We start from the raw sequence: 16,993 nt of genomic DNA, 5'->3' as shown, positions 1-16,993 counted from the left end.
TGTTTTGTAATGGGATGGCATCTTCTCCATGGTGCTCTCCTGTTCTTGTGCTCATGCCTCCATGGGCGAGGTGGTTGGTGACCTTGTCCTGGATAACCAGTTGGCAGATGTGAGGAAGTTCGAAAGGAAAATTCTCAGAAATCTAATCATGATTTCCACTTTACTTTAGTGTTCACATTAACTTTTAATTATATTAGACAATTTCTGTTATTTGTGGTTAAGCAGCACAATATTTAAAAAAAGTATGAGTAAATTACTTTTACAAATACATTGCACATGCAGATCACTGGGTGAGACTTTTCATGTTGTCCTTCACCATACTAAGTTAGGCTAAAATTTTCATCCATAAAAGTCATTAAAAAGATGCATCTTTCATTCTTCATGACAGGACTTGCCCACATACTGTATGCCTTAATTACACTGACCCAAGGTGAAGGAAATGAAGGGAACATTACACTATTCCTACATTGCACCCAGAATACCTTCCCTTTAAATAACTAAAGCACTAGAGACAAAATGAAAAACACTTTGTTATCATTGTAACAGTAATCATGATTATTACAACAAGAATAATCTGATATCTGTGCATTTCCTCACTCACTGGTTATTAAATGCATTACTCTGTCTGTTAAATAGTAACACAATCTTCCACTGTAATGTTTATAAGGAAATTGAACATAGAACAATTCAGTGTGTTTTTTTTTTGTTCTACAAGTAATACTCCAAGGAACCTTCTGCGAGAATCCATTTGTCTGTGAGTGAATCTGGAAGCTCTCTCCTGTTAGGCCTATCCGTCATTTTTGGCCTGGTGCTCTTGAAGGGTCGTCTTCCAGCTGCCTAGAGGACTTCTGGAAGAGTGACAAAGTTTGACAAGAGAGTAGGGGAGTGCATGCATGGATCCATGAATTACACCAAAATGAAGATGCATACATTTCCAAATTTGACCACTTCACACTGTCCTGCTTCTACAGTTGGTATCTACCATCTCATGACTATGTTTGAAAAAATTTGACCAATCACCTGTCACGTGCTGCGGCTGCATGGTGCTAGCCCTCATCAGGAAGGGAGACCCGCCCTTGAAGACTAATATTGGCTCGCTGTGGATGTCAGTCTCTGACCTATCCGGCCCCCTGCTGTTGGCATTGTTGTGATTTGAGAGATGGACGATCTCCTCAAGTTCAGAAGCCACAGCTGTGACGGCAATTCCATTCTGTTTGGCTGTCTGGATGCCGTTCATCACAGCGGCCGAACCTCGGTTGGCAGGGCTGGGAGACAACACAGTTATCTTCAGTGCCGTCTATCTGCAGACACGCAACCTGTCCTCAGGCAAGTGCTACTACACAGACCAGAATCACATGTTTAAGCTTATGAAGTAAATTCGACCTGGAATGAACTGAAAACTTTACTTACTACAATCAGTGCTTCTGCTGGTTATATTTATGGTGATTTAGAAGTATACATTAGAATCATTCAGTATGATTTCTATTCCTACAAAAGCAAGAGAATGTAAAACAACTTAATTTCACCTGTATTGTAAGCTTTCCAGTGATTGGCCCATTGCTGGATCTTTGACACCAGTCGGGTCTTTCTGGTGGCCTGCCAACACTGCGGACAGATTACATGATCTCAGCACATTTTACATTTTTGAAGACCAGTGAATCTGGTTTCCAAGTTCTAGGATTTCATGCTTTTTAAGCGGCATGTAGCTCAGTACATCCTGCTGCCTATTTTTCTGCTCCAGCATGCTATCGACTGACCTGTGCCACTGTCCTGGATCACCTGCATATCTGCGCAGTCGGCCAGGGCAGCCAAGGAGTCCTCTGTCTGCGGAGAGGAAGGGTTAGGGGTTACCTGTCCAACACAGCGCATAAATCGGCAGGACAGGATGAGGGGATTCATGTCCAAAATGTTCGCTGAATCGCCCAAGCGCAGTGGCGTCAGCTGAAGTCATACCTTCTCCCCGCTGTCGGGCTTGCGTGTCCGTTTCATGATCTCGTCGAGACGCTGCAATGAAGAGAAACAAGAGGTGAGCAGGACAGCAACAGCAGGGACGTGCAGTTACTCCACCGTTGGAGCACAAGGGGCCCATCTGCGGGGAACACTGACCTTCTTCCTCTCCAGGCGCTCCTGTCCCTCCTTCTGGAAGTGTCTTTCTCGGACAAGTCGTCTTTCCTCGGCCGCAGCGTCCTCCTGCTGACGGCAGCACTGGCGGTTAGCGAGCCTCAGGCTTTGCCCGCTGTGGTAAGCATTACGCTAACGCGAGTTAACCTCTGTCTGAGTCGGACATGGCTTCTCCGTGAAGTACTCACCCGCCTCTGCTGCTGTGTCTGCTCCATCGCTGGTGTCTCCACTGACAGAGCTTCGCCCCGCTTTTGTGTATCCCCCTCCTGTGCCTTCTTCACTGCCGGCACCCGACACTCTGGCCTAGACAGCAAGCGTGGACCATCAGAGCAGCGCAAAAGCAAAGTGGTCACATGTCAGACAAGCTGCTCATCACGCCATGCCAGCATGCTTCACCCGCTGCGTTGCTAGGGGTGTGTCTAAGCTAAGAGCAGCAGCCCTAATGATGCTCCGGCAGCCATGCCCTGTGCGCTGACCGGCCTCGCTCCTGGTCCCGCCTCTCCCTCTGCTCACGGGCCTGTCGTCGTTTCTCCGCCAGGCTCCGCGCGGCTTCTTCTGGGTCTGTGGTTCCAGCGCTGAACCTGCCAGGTGCAGCTGAGGTATGAGGGGGAGTGGACTCTGCTGAGGCTTGTTTGGGGCTGGGAGTTTGGACTGGTCGGCTGAGGGAGAGGGGTGTGGCCGGGTTAATGGTGGGCGGAGTTTGTTTCGGAGTGGGCGTTATGATTGGTGTACTCTGGGACAGTGCTTTCATCTGGATGGTGGTTGGTGGGGCCTTTTTAGTATCGGCAACTGCCATTAGCTTGACCATGGAATGAGGCTTGGGGCCTGGTGAAGGCTGCTTTTGAGTGGAAGCTATGACTGGTGTGCTTTTCGAAAGGGGTGTGGCCAAGGCAGCAGACACGACGATGGCAGGAACGCCAGCTGAGCCTGTGAAAGAGACCAGGATTAAAAAAACGATGAGGCCATTGGGACATCTAGAGAAGATCAAAGTGAAATTAAACATTCAAACACCAGCAGGAGAAATCAGTTGAAATCCAAAGAACCTTTAAGCAGAGCTGAAATATAAAACCTCCAGAGAGCAGAAACAATAACAGAAGGGACTTCCAGCATGGTGCTCTGTGATGTGATTTGTAATACTTCAGTCATTTAGTTAGTGAGAGGCAGCTGACGCATGGTGCTCTGAGACCTGCCTGATCCTTCCTTCACATCATAAGACAGACATGGAAATGCAGTCGGCATCCCTGATTGGCTACCAGGTCGATCATCACATTCCATCTGATCTTTCTTGAGATCACACTGCTGGACGAGTCATTATCTGACAGCCTGGCCTCTTCATTAAAGTACCTTTCTTCTCAGTAGCCACAGGCTGGCGTGACACTCTCATTTTCCCACCAGTGACGGGGGAGGCTGCTCTTGGTGGCACTCGAGCGGGTGTCTTCGCTCTCCTGGGGTGCGTCTTGGAGCCTGCGGGGGTCTCTGATCCACTCGGTTTGGATATGGTCCTGGGGGAGGTGGGGCTGTTTATGGAGGGTGGAGGGTGACAGTGCGTATTGGTGTTTGACAGACAGACAGACAGACAGAAACTTCATTAATTCCAAAGGAAGTTGGTTGAGAAAATAAACATAAATCTCCTGTCTTTGTAAACATCAGCTAGCAGCGCTTCTCTCTCAGCTAAAGACCCCCTGGGGGGCATTTCTGTGTGACTCTTCATTGGCAGATGGTGTCCTTGTGTTCTGATTGGTCAGGTCTGTTCAGAGACAAGTTCTGTGCCAGCTAGTACCTGGGCTGAACCCTGGGCTTTAAGCTGGGCATGGACTGCCTCATCTTCAGGCTCTGCTTAGAGAGCGCATTCTTCTCCTTCTCATTCTCTCTCTCCTTGTCTTTCTTTTCTTTTCGTCTCCTTTCCATCTTTGATACAGAAAGCAAACAAGATAAACGGGACATTGCAAAAAACCCAATAGGTACAGCACTGTCGTGCACCGTGTGCCGTGGTGCGTCGACAACGATCTCTAACTTCGAACTAATTACTGTGATGAATTATTAGGCAGTCAAAAGAAATGTTTAAAGCTATTTGTCTGGGTACCAAGTGCACTTTTGCTAAGAACAAAAATTTACCATTAGAACAAATGAAAATGAACTGCAACACAATAAAAACTGGCAAGAATTTCGGAATCAGAATCAGGTTCATTGGCCATGTGTGTATGTCGCACGCACAATTTGTTGGTGTCTCTCCAGTACAATGCAATACAACAAAACAGTACAGATTAAATACAATATAAAAGGCATCTTTCTTCTGATCTGTAAAAAATTACTGCTATCTTTTTGGATGGCTAGATGAACACTGCTTCAGTTCCCGAATTTCTCATCAGGAGCAGCACAGCCGTTCCATTAATTAATTAACTTAATTAGTTAAAAAAGATATTGATTAGCTATACGAGGTGTACTATTGGTCTAGTCAAAAAATACATGGGTGTATTTCATGGTTGTTGAACAGGGTGTCCGAAGCAAAGGTTTTGAAATGGCTAAGCTAACACACTTTGATAGGCGCGATAGCAGCGTTTTATGCCAACGAGATCATTTAAACATCACTTTCTTTGGCTGCTTAAGATTTTTGGTCACTACTGCAGCTCATGAGATCCTCCTCAGGGTTTCCGCAGTGTGCTACCAGTAAATGAAGACTAGTGTTTGATTCGCCCCCATGAGTTCCTCAACACACAGCGAGGGTCTATTACAGTTGTTCGAAGGGAGATGCGTTCAGGAGAAGTGATGAGAGAGAGACTCACTGAGTCCTGCTTGCGGGGGGCAATGTTAGGTGTGCTGGCTGACACCTGGAATCGCTGGGAGCGCTGCTCACCACAGGTTGATAGTGGTGAATTGAATCCTGCAGGCGAGTCTAGGTGGGAATCAGGAGATGTTAGACTCTATACACTGAAATACAAAAGTAGGAACCGACCAAGGACTAGAAACTAGGAAGATGAACAGTGGGAGGACTAGGGACCCTACAGGGATGTTCCAGGATCTGCTCCAAGCGTGGGGCTTGGCGACTGTGGAGCAGGGCTTGGGGAGTAAAGGGCTTCGGGGGAGGGCGACGAGTGTCCCTGAGACAGAGGGCGTCTGGTACTCACGGGCCCCCAGGGTGCTGCTCATCAGAGTGGTGGCACTACGACTCCGTGCCAGAAAGGATAGGGTGGGTCTCATCAGGCGCTCCACAATGCTGGCCTCCCACGGGCTGAGCTGCCGTCTGCGGGCTGACACAAGAGGGCGCTCTCAGTACCGGCACACATTCGCATCTCGCCTCTGCTAAACAAACGAGTAAAGAGACCCACAAGCTGGCCAGAGACCGTACAGCAGAAACGGCACCCTTCACACACCAGCTTCCACCAACACAGCGAAGTACAGCGACACCCACCAACCACCTACACGGGGCTAGGAAATGGGATGTTAAATCTTTCTACCTTCAATCCCCAACAGTATGGACCCGTCTCCTATATCACTAACGATGAAGGGGCTGCATCAGTGCGGTCGGCAGCAAACCATAAGGCACGACAACCGCTACACTCTCAGGAAGTTACATGGTGCGCCTCGTGTACATAGGAAGGCACTCACCGTCGATTGAGGCGTGCGAATGGTACCAATGCCACGCAAACGATATCCAGCGCATGGCTGTGTGCCTGTCCCAAGGCTGTGAACTGGTGAATACCACCATCTCCATCTGTACTGTCACCTCTACAGCCCATACCGTGAACCTTTGGCTACCTAACCAATACACACCAGCTAGCCAGCAATTTCCCAGCATGCATCACCTCCAGTAGTCACTCCTCTTATATTGTCTTAGAGTTCATTTGCCAGGGCCTTCACGAGATGTACCCAAGTCGAATTATCATCATCATCTTCATCCAGGCCTTCCGTGGTTGTAATGACACCTAGACTTTGGGGGAGTCACCTGCATAGGTCCCTACTGATCTGTTTCCGTATTTCCAAATCCCGGCGGTTCCAGTGCTTCACATCTCGTCATTTTTAGTTGAAACTGTTTTCCTTCCCATCAGGGTCATGGTTGGCTGGTGAGTGTGGACCATCTCTAAGCAGAGAAGCAAAATTATGGAATGCTTCCCTATTCTGTGGGACCTGGAGTTATGCTCCAACATTGATTAGACATGCTGGTTTCCCTTCAAACAGCATCAGTCATCCAGCATCATGTAATCATGTTGGTCTCCATTGAAACTGCAAAAAAAAGCTTCAGCATTGGTCAATCTGCAGTAACGATCCAACATTAATTGGCAATGCTGGTTTCTGCTGCTCCCGCAATAATGGCCCAGTCATTAAACCGTCTAATGAGTGTCAGCAGGGTGTGCGAATGTCATCGTTATCTTGCACTCCAAGTGGCCATGGGAGACTAAACAGGGATTACTGCAGTGCTGGTTTGCATCTAGGGGGTCCCACGCTTGCTCAGCAAATACACAAACAGCCGACATGTCATTGGCTCCTCTGCCTACAAATTATAGCCTTTAAACGTTACCGGAGGTCTTTACCAATTGTGGAAGGCTATGCCTTCATAAGTGAATAATCCAGCCTTCAAGTCATGTCGGAAAAATGGTAAATACGAGATGAGAGCAGATGAGCGCTACTACAAAGTCATATTTACCAGTGGGAAATTTCCCGACTTGGGGGCGTGTCATTGCAACAATCATGGCGGAGGCAATGGATAGCCCCACCGTAAAAGGCAAATTAGTTTGAAAGTAGCAAATTTTATGTAGCGTGTCATTAAAAACTCTGAATTGTTTTGAATGTCGAGAAGATTGTTATTAAATGGTGAAAAAACAACTATAGGTTTTTTGTCTCAATATCTGTTATGTGGCTGTTCAACTACCTGTTGTTTGAGGAAGGGTTTACGAAAAGCTCAGTTAACGCTACGAATGTGTTTTGGCGCTGGAGGAACGAAAAATTATAGCAAAACAAAAAGCAACTTCCTTATCACCTCCATTTCGCTCCGACAGCCACTTGAACATGCGTCATGTCATAATTACAATTTCCCAACTCCCTAGTCAGATCTTCCGAGTAGGACTTGAAGGCAGCACAAGACTGAAATTGTATGTTTTATTTTTTTACAAGTAAATAACATGCAATGCAGTTCAGATCTGTCACTCAGTTAAAATTTTGAATTTTTGGACTTTACTTAGTCTCTGAAGTCCTCAGCCACTCAATACTACTAAGTAGCTTAGCTAAAGTGCTAAGTATTGAATAAATAGAAAATGTATGATAATTGATGCTTTTTCCAATACTATTATTATTATTATTTAATGATGTTATTTTACTATCTGCTTTCCATTAGAATAACTTTAATAGATAATACCAGCTTTACATTTTTTGAGGTCTATTCCAGGCTCTTTACTCTGATTGGTTCCCACATCAGCCAGTCATTTGCAGCCTGTTCTCAGACTGAAAACGACGTCATGGAGGTTTCACATGTGACCGATTGGGACCCTGGTGTTTACTGTGATTTATGATTATGCACGATTACCCTGAATGATATTCATAATGAATACTTAATCAAAGCTGGTTCATTAAAAGCTTGGCTGTAATGTACCCAGCACAGAGATTTGACTGCCAGGATCAGGCAACTGGGAATCTCTTTGCCTGGGGAATGTGCTAAAACTAATAATATTGCAGACATTTCTCAGTGCATTTCCCTTACATGCATTTTTTTAATGCAACACACATAAAAAGAAAAACCTTTTTACTAATAGAACTGTGTAGCCTCGCTGTTTTCCACCTTAATGGTAAGAAGCTGTGGTGCCTTGTACATTAACTGGTTGCTATTTTTGAAATTTCATTTAGTGCCCTAGTTCCCTAGAATGAAGTGAAGCTACACACTGTTTGAGTGTGGGCTGCCCTGTACATAGATACCGGTGCGGATTTGCTGACTTTTCACAAGCTCGGTGGAAACCCACAACCTCCTCAGCTCGGTACAGAGGGGTCAGGACGGTAAATCAGCACGTGCAGCGGAGAAATGTAGACACGTGACAATATGAAATCCAAAAACTCTCAGGGTAGGTCCAAATGCAAGGGTAGAAAATGAAACCAAGATGGCCAGGAGGACAGGTGGGGTGGTGATTAGCAGGCGACTGCAAACGACAGGAAAACAGTGAGAGCCGGGAGAGGCCTGGGGGGCGGAGACATGACGAGGCTTGTTGAGGGGTGGGGCTTCTTACTTTGGCAGGGAGAGTTCCACAGGGTGGCAGAGGACTTCGACAGCCTCTTGCTAATAACTGAGTCCACCTGTTTCGTCAAGTTGACCATCGATGCTGAGCATCTACCTGCACCAGGGAGAACGAACATGGTTCAACATAGTTCACAAGGTGGGCCTTGCCTTTGAGGGGGCCAGGAACTGGGGTTTCCCTCCCAGGTGATCTGAAACGGAGCTTTTGGCTAACGGACCCTCACAGAAGAGTGGTGTGTTTCCAAGGCGAAACGGCTATTCGGACGCAGTGCGGTAAGTTCGACACACAATCACAGACTCAAATCACTACCTGCTGACCAGGAGTCTCTATACACAACCACAGACCAAGAAGCCAATTGCCCAGGAAGACCAAAAGATTGCAAGACCAACCTCATGGTGCATAAACTTCCAACACACAATTAAAGACCAAAAAGCCTAACAGACTATGAGATCTCACTCACAACTACAGACTGAGAGGCCCAACACCATTACAGAGTGAAAGATCCAAAACACCATTACAGACCGAGAGGCCCAAAATGCGATCACAGATGGACACAGCTATAGACTACAAGTTACTATATGAGCTCCTGTTTCGTAAAGCTGAGGACTAGGCCGTGGAGGGATGTGACTTAGACTGCAATTTACGGGAGTAAGCTGAAGATCTGCGAGCTCTATGAAAGACACAATCAACCATCTTGAAGCCAAGATATTATCCATTATGGAAAATTAAGACAAACCCTGTATTTTCCTGTAATCTTTTTTAGTTTAACACCCTCATATTCCACGCAGACACTCCCAAGAAGAATGTGCTGAGACACCAACCCACCAGCTTCCAAATAAAACATAACCAGTAAGTACTAGGAAACCTGTCTGGCCACATGTTTGCCTTTTGCCACAGACCGACTCGACAGACAAAAGTGGAATATACCATTGGCCGTTTCATGGGGGTAGGAAGGGTTAGCCAATAACAAGCTGGACAGGTGACAGTGGGGCAGGAGCATCAGATAAAAGGTACAATATGACTGACTAGGGGAATACACCATTAATTGTTGGACAGGAGAAAGTGGAGTGTACCACTAAGTAGCTGCAGAGGGTTCAGACAGATTGCACCATTAACCAATGAACTGATGCGGAGTGTACCATAAATGAATAGTACAGAGTAAAAGTGGATACACCATTGACTACCGGACTAGAGAGAGAGTGCAGAGAGTGCAGCAATGACTGTGGTGGGACAACTTTGAGGTGTTCTGAGTGATTCTGAATGCTGTGGTGCTATTCCAGTTCCAGCAGCAGCGAGCCCCTCTTAGCGGTTCCAGCTCTGGCACCGCTGTAGGACTCACTTTCCCTCCGAGAGTTCTGGTTCAGGCCTCCGGCCCAAGACCCCCTCTGTTGCCGGATTTCTGCCCAGGTCTTCTTCACAGACCTCTTCACTGCTGCTTCGTAGCGAGCCTGAAAGATGGCCCAGAAAAAGAGAGAGTCACATGCAGCCACCATGCACGCTGAAAATCAACAACTCACCCAACCTGGGGCTAACATCTCCAATGGGCAGCGTACATGTAGCTCAGCACAAAGGGGTTCACTTAAGGCCCCTATTTTCATATGCAGTTCAGAAGCTTCTAGTTGTCCAGTTTCACTGCTGCTGTTTGGCTGCTGTTGGTACCAACCCAAGCTCACTGAGAGTCTTGTGGTTCAGCAAACTTCCCCCACCTTCCCATTCAATGTACAGTATGACATCCAGTCAGCCAGACCCTGTCGCTGTCTCCCTGACACCTCCTCCTCAGCTCCCTGATACCTCTCCCTCAGTTCCCTAGCACTCCTTAAGTCTGTGACACCTCCTCAGCTCCCTGACACCTCCTCAGCTCCCTGATACCTCTTCCTCAGTTCCCTGACACTCCTTAACTCTGTGACACCTCCTCCTCAACTCCCTAACACCTCTTCCTCAGTTCCTGGACACTCCTTAACTCTGTGACACCTCCTCAGCTCCCTGACACCTCTTCAGCTCCCTGATATCTCTTCCTCAGTTCCCTGACACTCCTTAACTCTGTAACACCTCCTCAGCTCCCTGACACCTCCCTTTCAGCTCCCTGACACCTCCTCCTCAGCTCCCAGGCATCTCCTCTTCAGTTCCCCCACCTTGTTCTTCTCCAGCTTCTCCCGCTGCTTCTCCTCCAATATGGCTCGTCGCCTCTCTGCCAGCAGACGCTGCTCCTCCAGCTTCCTCCGTCGGTCCCCCAGTTGCTGGTCCCTTAGACGGCGCGCCTTCTCCTCCTTCTCCAGCCAGTGGGCTCTTTTGGCAGCTGGGGCGGGAGGGAATGCAGGGCTGTTGCTTGTGTCAGTAGCACAAGGAAATGCCTGCCTATCTATGGATGGAGGATGGATTGAGCTCTACAGCTAGAGCGATGGAAGCAGAATAAACTTTTGAGCAGCCCTACAGCAAGTGTGCTGAGAAACTCAGTACTAATCAAACAAGACAAGAGTGACAGACAGACTACAATTAAAAAGTATAAAAAACGCGAAATGAATGACAAACTATGGAGTTATCTGCAAACTCCACTGTACTTCTTACCTTGCTGCTGGCTACGCTCCTCTGCAGACAGAGATAGGAGACACTGTCAATCATGCAAGTGGACCAATGGCAACTCAGGTAAGGCAGTCACATGGCAACGCAGGTAAGGAAGTCACATGGTAATGCAGGTAAGGAAGTCACATGGCAATGCAGGTAAGAAAGTCACACGGCAATGCAGGTTAGGCGCAGTAAGGGAGTCAAGAAGAGCTGCTTAGTAACATGTTTCCCAGCTGTAATTATTAGAGGGAAATAAGTGGAAAAGGTCACATTCAGTGTCAATAGTGATTAATTCATTAGCATCCTGTTAACGTCTGACATCACCGCTAAAAGCAGTCATTCCTCCTGTGTAATTAGCTCACCCATGTGCTTGGCCCGTTCCTCTCTCCTCTGCCTGGCCAGCTTGTGTCTCTCTTCAGCTTTCACGGCCTCTGCACAGAGAGACGATGCATCTCCTTTGCAGGTCACGTTCATGACTACATTTCTCAGCTACAGTAGCGCTAAAGTGCCCTAACAGATCAATAAATGACTGACCTCCACCCCAGCAATCTACATGCAGAACATACAGAGTTTGGCTTTTTTATTTGATTATATTGCTATGGAATATTGAATATTCATATATGAGGGAAGGGTATTAATGTAAAGAAGGGGGTGGAGTTTGAAACCAATAATGATCTGTTTTCACGCAATCTAATGACATACGTATGTATGCTACACTGATTCATTTAGGGATGAATTTTCCATGAGTTAAAATGGTAAAAGGAGAGAGGTTAGGGTGGCTGTCATGGGCTGGGGGTCAGTGAACAGGCGTACCGTTTTTTGCCGGGGGGGTATCAGTAGTTACAGGGAGAGGCCCTGCGTCTGGGGCTGAATCCCCGTGTGGTTTACCGATGTCTGTTTGAAGGGTGGGGGCGCCGTCAGTCTTGACCGAGTCCTTTTTCGCCGCTTTGTCTTTGCTCGCAGTGCAGTCCGTGATCACATGACAGTCCGTTTGGGGCAGGGCGTGTGTGTCTGAACTCTCAGCTGTTTTTGGGAGGTCAGGAGACGCTGCTTGCTTTTGCTCAGAGCTCATCTCCGGTCCAGATGGGAGCACTGATGGGGGGAGAGTGAAAAACATGGCTAATAGCAGTGAAGCCGGCTCCTCCCTGTCTACTTAGACAAAGCTTACCGAGGCTTTGAAACCGACAGCTGTTTTCTAGAAGGCAAAAACCCTCAGTCTAATGCATGTCCCCCCCCCCCCCCCCCCCACAAGGTGAGCCCGTTATTCTACGAGTTCACTGACAGTTGTCCAATACCAATGCGATTCTCCGAGGTGCAAACCCTCGACTGGGCCCTGCCTTCCGGCTAGCTAGTGCAAGGCAGCGTGAAAGACACCGTGACGGGCACTGCGAAACACTGCGGGGCACTGCGAAACACTGCGCGCGTGAGACACTGCCGGCATCGCCGTCGCACGCCGAGCGAGAGTCTGTGTGAGTCAAAGCGAGTGACGGTGCAAAAAAACACACAGAGTGACCCCCCCCCTGTGAGTCCAGGCTATAAATATGCCAAATATTTCATATAAAGGACAAAAAGTAGAGACTAGACTAATCCAGGTTTAAATGGAAAAGTAGAAAATAGATTCAAATATGAGACTAAAAGGGAAAGCGATTAACCCCAGTGCAATATGCAATAAACAGAGAGTAAATGGCCTTCGGGGATAAATGACCTTGAGCTTGTGGCTGGCAGAGTGAAGTCACCATAACGCCCATGAACCCTAATCACTCAAGGGACACCGGCTGGCCTTGATCTCTGCCCCTTACTCGTACATTGCTTTGGACCGCAGCATCTGCTAAATAACATAAATATAAAATTCAAATGTGGGTAAGTGGGGCCAGCAGTCAGAATCAGGGGATTGAGCTGGCAGCTGAAGGGAACTGGGTCAACCAGAAAGGCAGATAGTAGGTGAGCGGGTATGGGGTCTGCGTGAAGGGGAATCGCGAGAGGAAGGGGCCGGTCCCAGTGCCGCGCCAGAGAATACCTGTCCGGCAGCGTCAGACTGATGAAAAGTAGGCCGTGTTAGACAGACCTCGAGACGGCTGGGACCTCCTGCTCTCATTCTGAGCGACAGTCAGGCTGCTTGTCATTGCTGAGCAGCCTGCCACTTACCCCAGGGTCAGTATCGCATGCTGACTCTGTATTGCGCTAAACAAACATGCCTTAACATCTCGATTAGACTACCTTCTGAGGTATCCACCCCAAACTCATTAAACATACAGATGTAACATGTCTTGTCATTTTACGAAATCAATTGCTTCACTGGAGGAAAATCGGAGTACCATCACTATGAGAGTCCTTCTTTCACCTCCCCTTTTCTCTCTTTCACCAGAGATGCCATCTCACCATCATTCCCTGGGGAAACACACTTAAGTCTTTTTATCCCGCTTTTGGCCAAAACAGATCTTAAAAGGGACCCTATTCTGCTCATCTTCATTATTCGTAATTTTATTTTTGGCGTAAACTTGAACAGATTTACATGCTTTAATGTTTCGTAAACACATTATTCTTCTCATACTGGACACCTCTATCCACCCTATGTCTGAAACGCTCTGTTAGAGTTTTAAGTCCCACCCCCCTGTGTGCTCTGACTGGTCAGCTTGCCCTACGCATTCTGCCCCTGTCTTGCAGGGAGGCAGCCAATAAGAATTTTGTTACGAGGTGACCTCACCATGCCTTGGAAGTAAGGGCTGGAATTCCAACGATATGTTTCAGGCAGATTAGAGAAGAGCGGTTTCTCTGCTGAGAGTTACTTCCTTTGGCATTAACTTTGAACCTTTAAGGTTCAATAGACCATTTACATGCACATAAAGCTATACAACACACTAAAGCAAAGGGAAAAACTGAAAGGGCATCACACAGGCCGATTAATATTTTCTAGCAAATCTCCTAAATAACAAAATTCCTACTGAACCGACAGAAATAATTAATCCCTTCAGTTTCCGTCACATGCTGCTGTCGCTGTCTTTGCAAACCCAATTTGTGTGTTGCTCAGGCTAACTGGCTGTATTCTTGTATGTTTTTCTGTGCACAACATCAGTAGCGCGCGTCCCCCTGATCCAAACACAGCATGATTTCCTCTGGACCCTTTTGATTTGTCTAGCTGCATGTAAATGTCAACATTCGGACAAAAAGAGTCCCCGTCGGTTCCAAAACACAAATCTTGCTAGTTACCATTTTTGGCCCATTACAGGAGGATCAAAGGACAAGTCTGCTTCCCACAATAAATGTGGATTCTCCTACTCAGAAAATCAATGAAATGATCCGAAAGGAGAATGTGGAGAATGCAGACAGTGTAGAGATAGGGAGAACTTCCCGATCTCCATCAGCATCCATAACCAATATTTACACCCAAGGGCATAACTTTGGGTTGAGCACTGAGGGGTTGAAAGCTGCCCTCATTTATGAGGGTCCAGGGGATTCGTACTGGCTGATTATTTATGTCCATACTTACACATGAGCTCTAGCTGATAACCAGCCTGAAGCAAAGGGTCAGGACTACAAGGAATAGAGGCCAGGATAAACAGTTTCGGGCAGAGTTAATTTCTTATATTGTTAATATGTATACAGACATACAGTATAAAATAATGCTAATTATGAAATTAAAAGTAACTAAGAAGAAATCATTAAAATTTGTGGATACTTTGCTATAACCTGTAAAAATACCTTTGGCATGTTGCTGTTACTCAACCTTGGATGGTTTAGTAAATCCGCAAACATATGAATGGATTGCAGTAAAGCCAACTGATAATAAACCATGTGAAATTCTTAAGATTCTTAAGCACTATCTGAATGAATGCCGCCTGAACACTGATAACATGTGCTGTTGATTTTGAGGGATATATGAGAAGAACAATGCCAATAAACCACGGTTCCCTAATTCCGGTCCTAGGAGGCCAGAATCCAGCACAGTTTGCAGTTTTCCCTGCTCAAACTCATGGTAATCAGCTAATTACCAGAAGCCACACTCTTAACAAATGACAATGACTTGCACGTCAAGCTTACCACACCAATCACAATGGCTGGATGCTGTTCACAGCGCTCAGTTTTAATGTTTAGTGCATCATGCGTAGACTAAGGTGAAGACCGAGGTAAATCGTACAGTAGGGTGACACAGATTTATCCATTTTCTGGGGGAGGTGCGCCCGGCGCTACCAGCCGTTTTAGAATCAGAATGTTGGTCACGTGTGAGCGGCAGTCTGCTCGTTTTTGGCAGGTAAAAAGATGCCACGATTCCAGGTTTTGGCTCGATATATCACAAATATTTACAGAATAATGGCTATTGGCGTTTTTTTAAACGATTTTTATCATTGCACCCACTCATTAGCAAATACATAGCGGGGTATATTGTTGTTTCTGAAATGGCGATCTTCTGCATCCTGCGGTAATTTTAGACAGCTAGACATCAGTCGAACTCCCACCTTTAACCGGCGCGACTCGATTCTACATCTCGTTTAATCGTAATTGGTAAGACACACGAACACACGTAAAAATAACTTAGATAAAGGGGCTTATAGTCGCCTTCAATGTGAAATGATTTAAGCTATACAGATGTGGGGAACAGAGGATTGATCTTCGGGAGATGTACTAACGGGTTAATATTCCCTGATCTAATAACATGGTAATGTTATTAAATAATAAATTAAAATGTATTTATGAAAAAGAAAGACTTGTATTTCACTTTCTCTTTTCCGCAAGGGAAATCTAGTATTCTACAGGCAAAAATAAATCTGCATGCATCAATCTTAATATTACAATAAAAAAGTAATTACAATAAAATGTTATCGTGAACGAAAGAGAAAATGCTTTATTTAGTAGAGATACTCTAGACTGTAATTAAGGGAAACGTTTGTAACGTTACTTTACACGCAATGCAACTGCCTCTCGTACATTTCTATGGGGACACGTCTGGTGAAAATTCCAACTACGCAGTCAGGTTAAAATCTTGAAAATGCAAGGTTTGAGATAAAATATAAAGGTATGTCAGTTAGTGATTCTATCCACACACGGACTACAGATTTTACATAAATATTCTCAGCGATTTCGTTGACATTGACATGCTGCGAAAGACGAAAGAGGTCATTCCGATTTAAATGATTTAATCAAGGACACTTCTTTCTGAATTATGCATGCGGGAGAGCAAATTCGCAAAGGCGATCAAACGTATATCAAATGTGAAAGATAACTTACGATCCGCAGCCTTTTCAGAATTGTCTTTGAAAGCTGTGCAATCCATCTTTAAAAATCATGAGCTTCTTCACTCCACGTTATCCAGCCGAAAACATTCCTCCAACTCTGAATCGGAGAAATAGTCGCTTTAACCCCGCAGTATAAAACGAAATGCGCTGGATATTATTACTAAAACAATTACAATACTTGAATATTAAAAATATTTAAATTGTCGTATTAATAGTAACTTGAAAATTATAATGAGTAACCCATGTGACCACGAATTACTGATTTTGCTCCAGCACAACGTTAATAAAACTTAGCCAAGACGCAGGCGTTGATGCCCGATACAGGGCAACAGCTGATGTTCGGTTTCTGAGCCTTAGGATTTTGGTCCCTAAGTAGGCTAAACCAAGTGCACCAGGGGGGAAGCGTTCATATTTTTAAAACTGAAATATTACCCCAAGGTGAAAACAAATTCTATGTATACTTAATTAGTACATTTTGTATTTAAAATATAACATCGCATCGTTCTTGTATTTTAGGGGCCTTATTTTATGTAAAATTCTGATAGTATGCGATTAAACTCCCTGTTTTCCGGGATAGTTTTGTCCTCCAAAGAATCCCGTTGCTGCCTTGAAGTTAAATTAAAAGGCTGTCACCGAAAATATGTTAAAATGTCACTCGTTACATTCTCCCAGTTTGCCACATCTGAGATGGGTTATTCGGATTATCTGATGATGCGGAGTTTTGTCCTCAGAACACATCATTGATGCTTTGTTCTGATGTTCATAGATAACATCTGAACAAATCTTCAGAAAGTTCTGGTAAATAGATGCTATTAAGATCAACTGGCAGTTAAACAGCTACCATTCAGGATGATGAAGATA

General features: G+C 45.8%; 1 protein-coding gene across 7 annotated transcripts; it reads right to left on the bottom strand.

Annotated features, from left to right (window-relative positions):
• Nucleotides 1–146: 146 nt before the first annotated feature.
• LOC125719326 (MAP7 domain-containing protein 1-like) lies at nt 147–16,486 on the bottom strand. Of its 7 annotated transcripts, none has more exons than XM_048993988.1 (19): nt 16,125–16,486; nt 11,715–11,993; nt 11,264–11,332; nt 10,905–10,925; nt 10,472–10,635; nt 9,679–9,787; nt 8,331–8,435; nt 5,247–5,369; nt 4,905–5,014; nt 3,902–4,029; nt 3,466–3,638; nt 2,598–3,048; nt 2,310–2,424; nt 2,107–2,193; nt 1,954–2,004; nt 1,758–1,824; nt 1,527–1,605; nt 1,021–1,265; nt 147–848 (listed from the first exon to the last, which is right to left on the bottom strand). In XM_048993988.1, the coding sequence occupies exons 1-19, from the start codon at nt 16,168–16,170 to the stop codon at nt 838–840; spliced, it is 2,433 nt and encodes an 810-aa protein (XP_048849945.1). In that variant the 5' UTR covers nt 16,171–16,486; the 3' UTR covers nt 147–837. The 7 variants fall into 7 exon arrangements, with proteins under 7 accessions (XP_048849945.1, XP_048849946.1, XP_048849949.1 ...); XM_048993989.1 differs by having other exon boundaries at nt 2,107–2,190; XM_048993992.1 differs by having other exon boundaries at nt 11,790–11,993.
• Between the last annotated feature and the right edge of the window lie 507 nt (nt 16,487–16,993).

Source organism: Brienomyrus brachyistius, chromosome 23, assembly GCF_023856365.1.
Source record: "Brienomyrus brachyistius isolate T26 chromosome 23, BBRACH_0.4, whole genome shotgun sequence".
Taxonomy (NCBI): domain Eukaryota; kingdom Metazoa; phylum Chordata; class Actinopteri; order Osteoglossiformes; family Mormyridae; genus Brienomyrus; species Brienomyrus brachyistius.
This window is presented reverse-complemented; position numbering and strand designations above follow the sequence as displayed.

Coding starts and splice junctions, on each gene's coding strand:
- LOC125719326 (XM_048993988.1), bottom strand. CDS start 16,170: ATGGATTGCACAGCTTTCAAAGACAATTCTGAAAAGGCTGCGGATC. Junction 11,333..11,714: donor TACCCCCCCGGCAAAAAACG/GTACGCCTGTTC, acceptor CTCTCTGTGCAG/AGGCCGTGAAAGCTGAAGAG. Junction 9,788..10,471: donor AGAAGCTGGAGAAGAACAAG/GTGGGGGAACTG, acceptor GCCATCTTTCAG/GCTCGCTACGAAGCAGCAGT.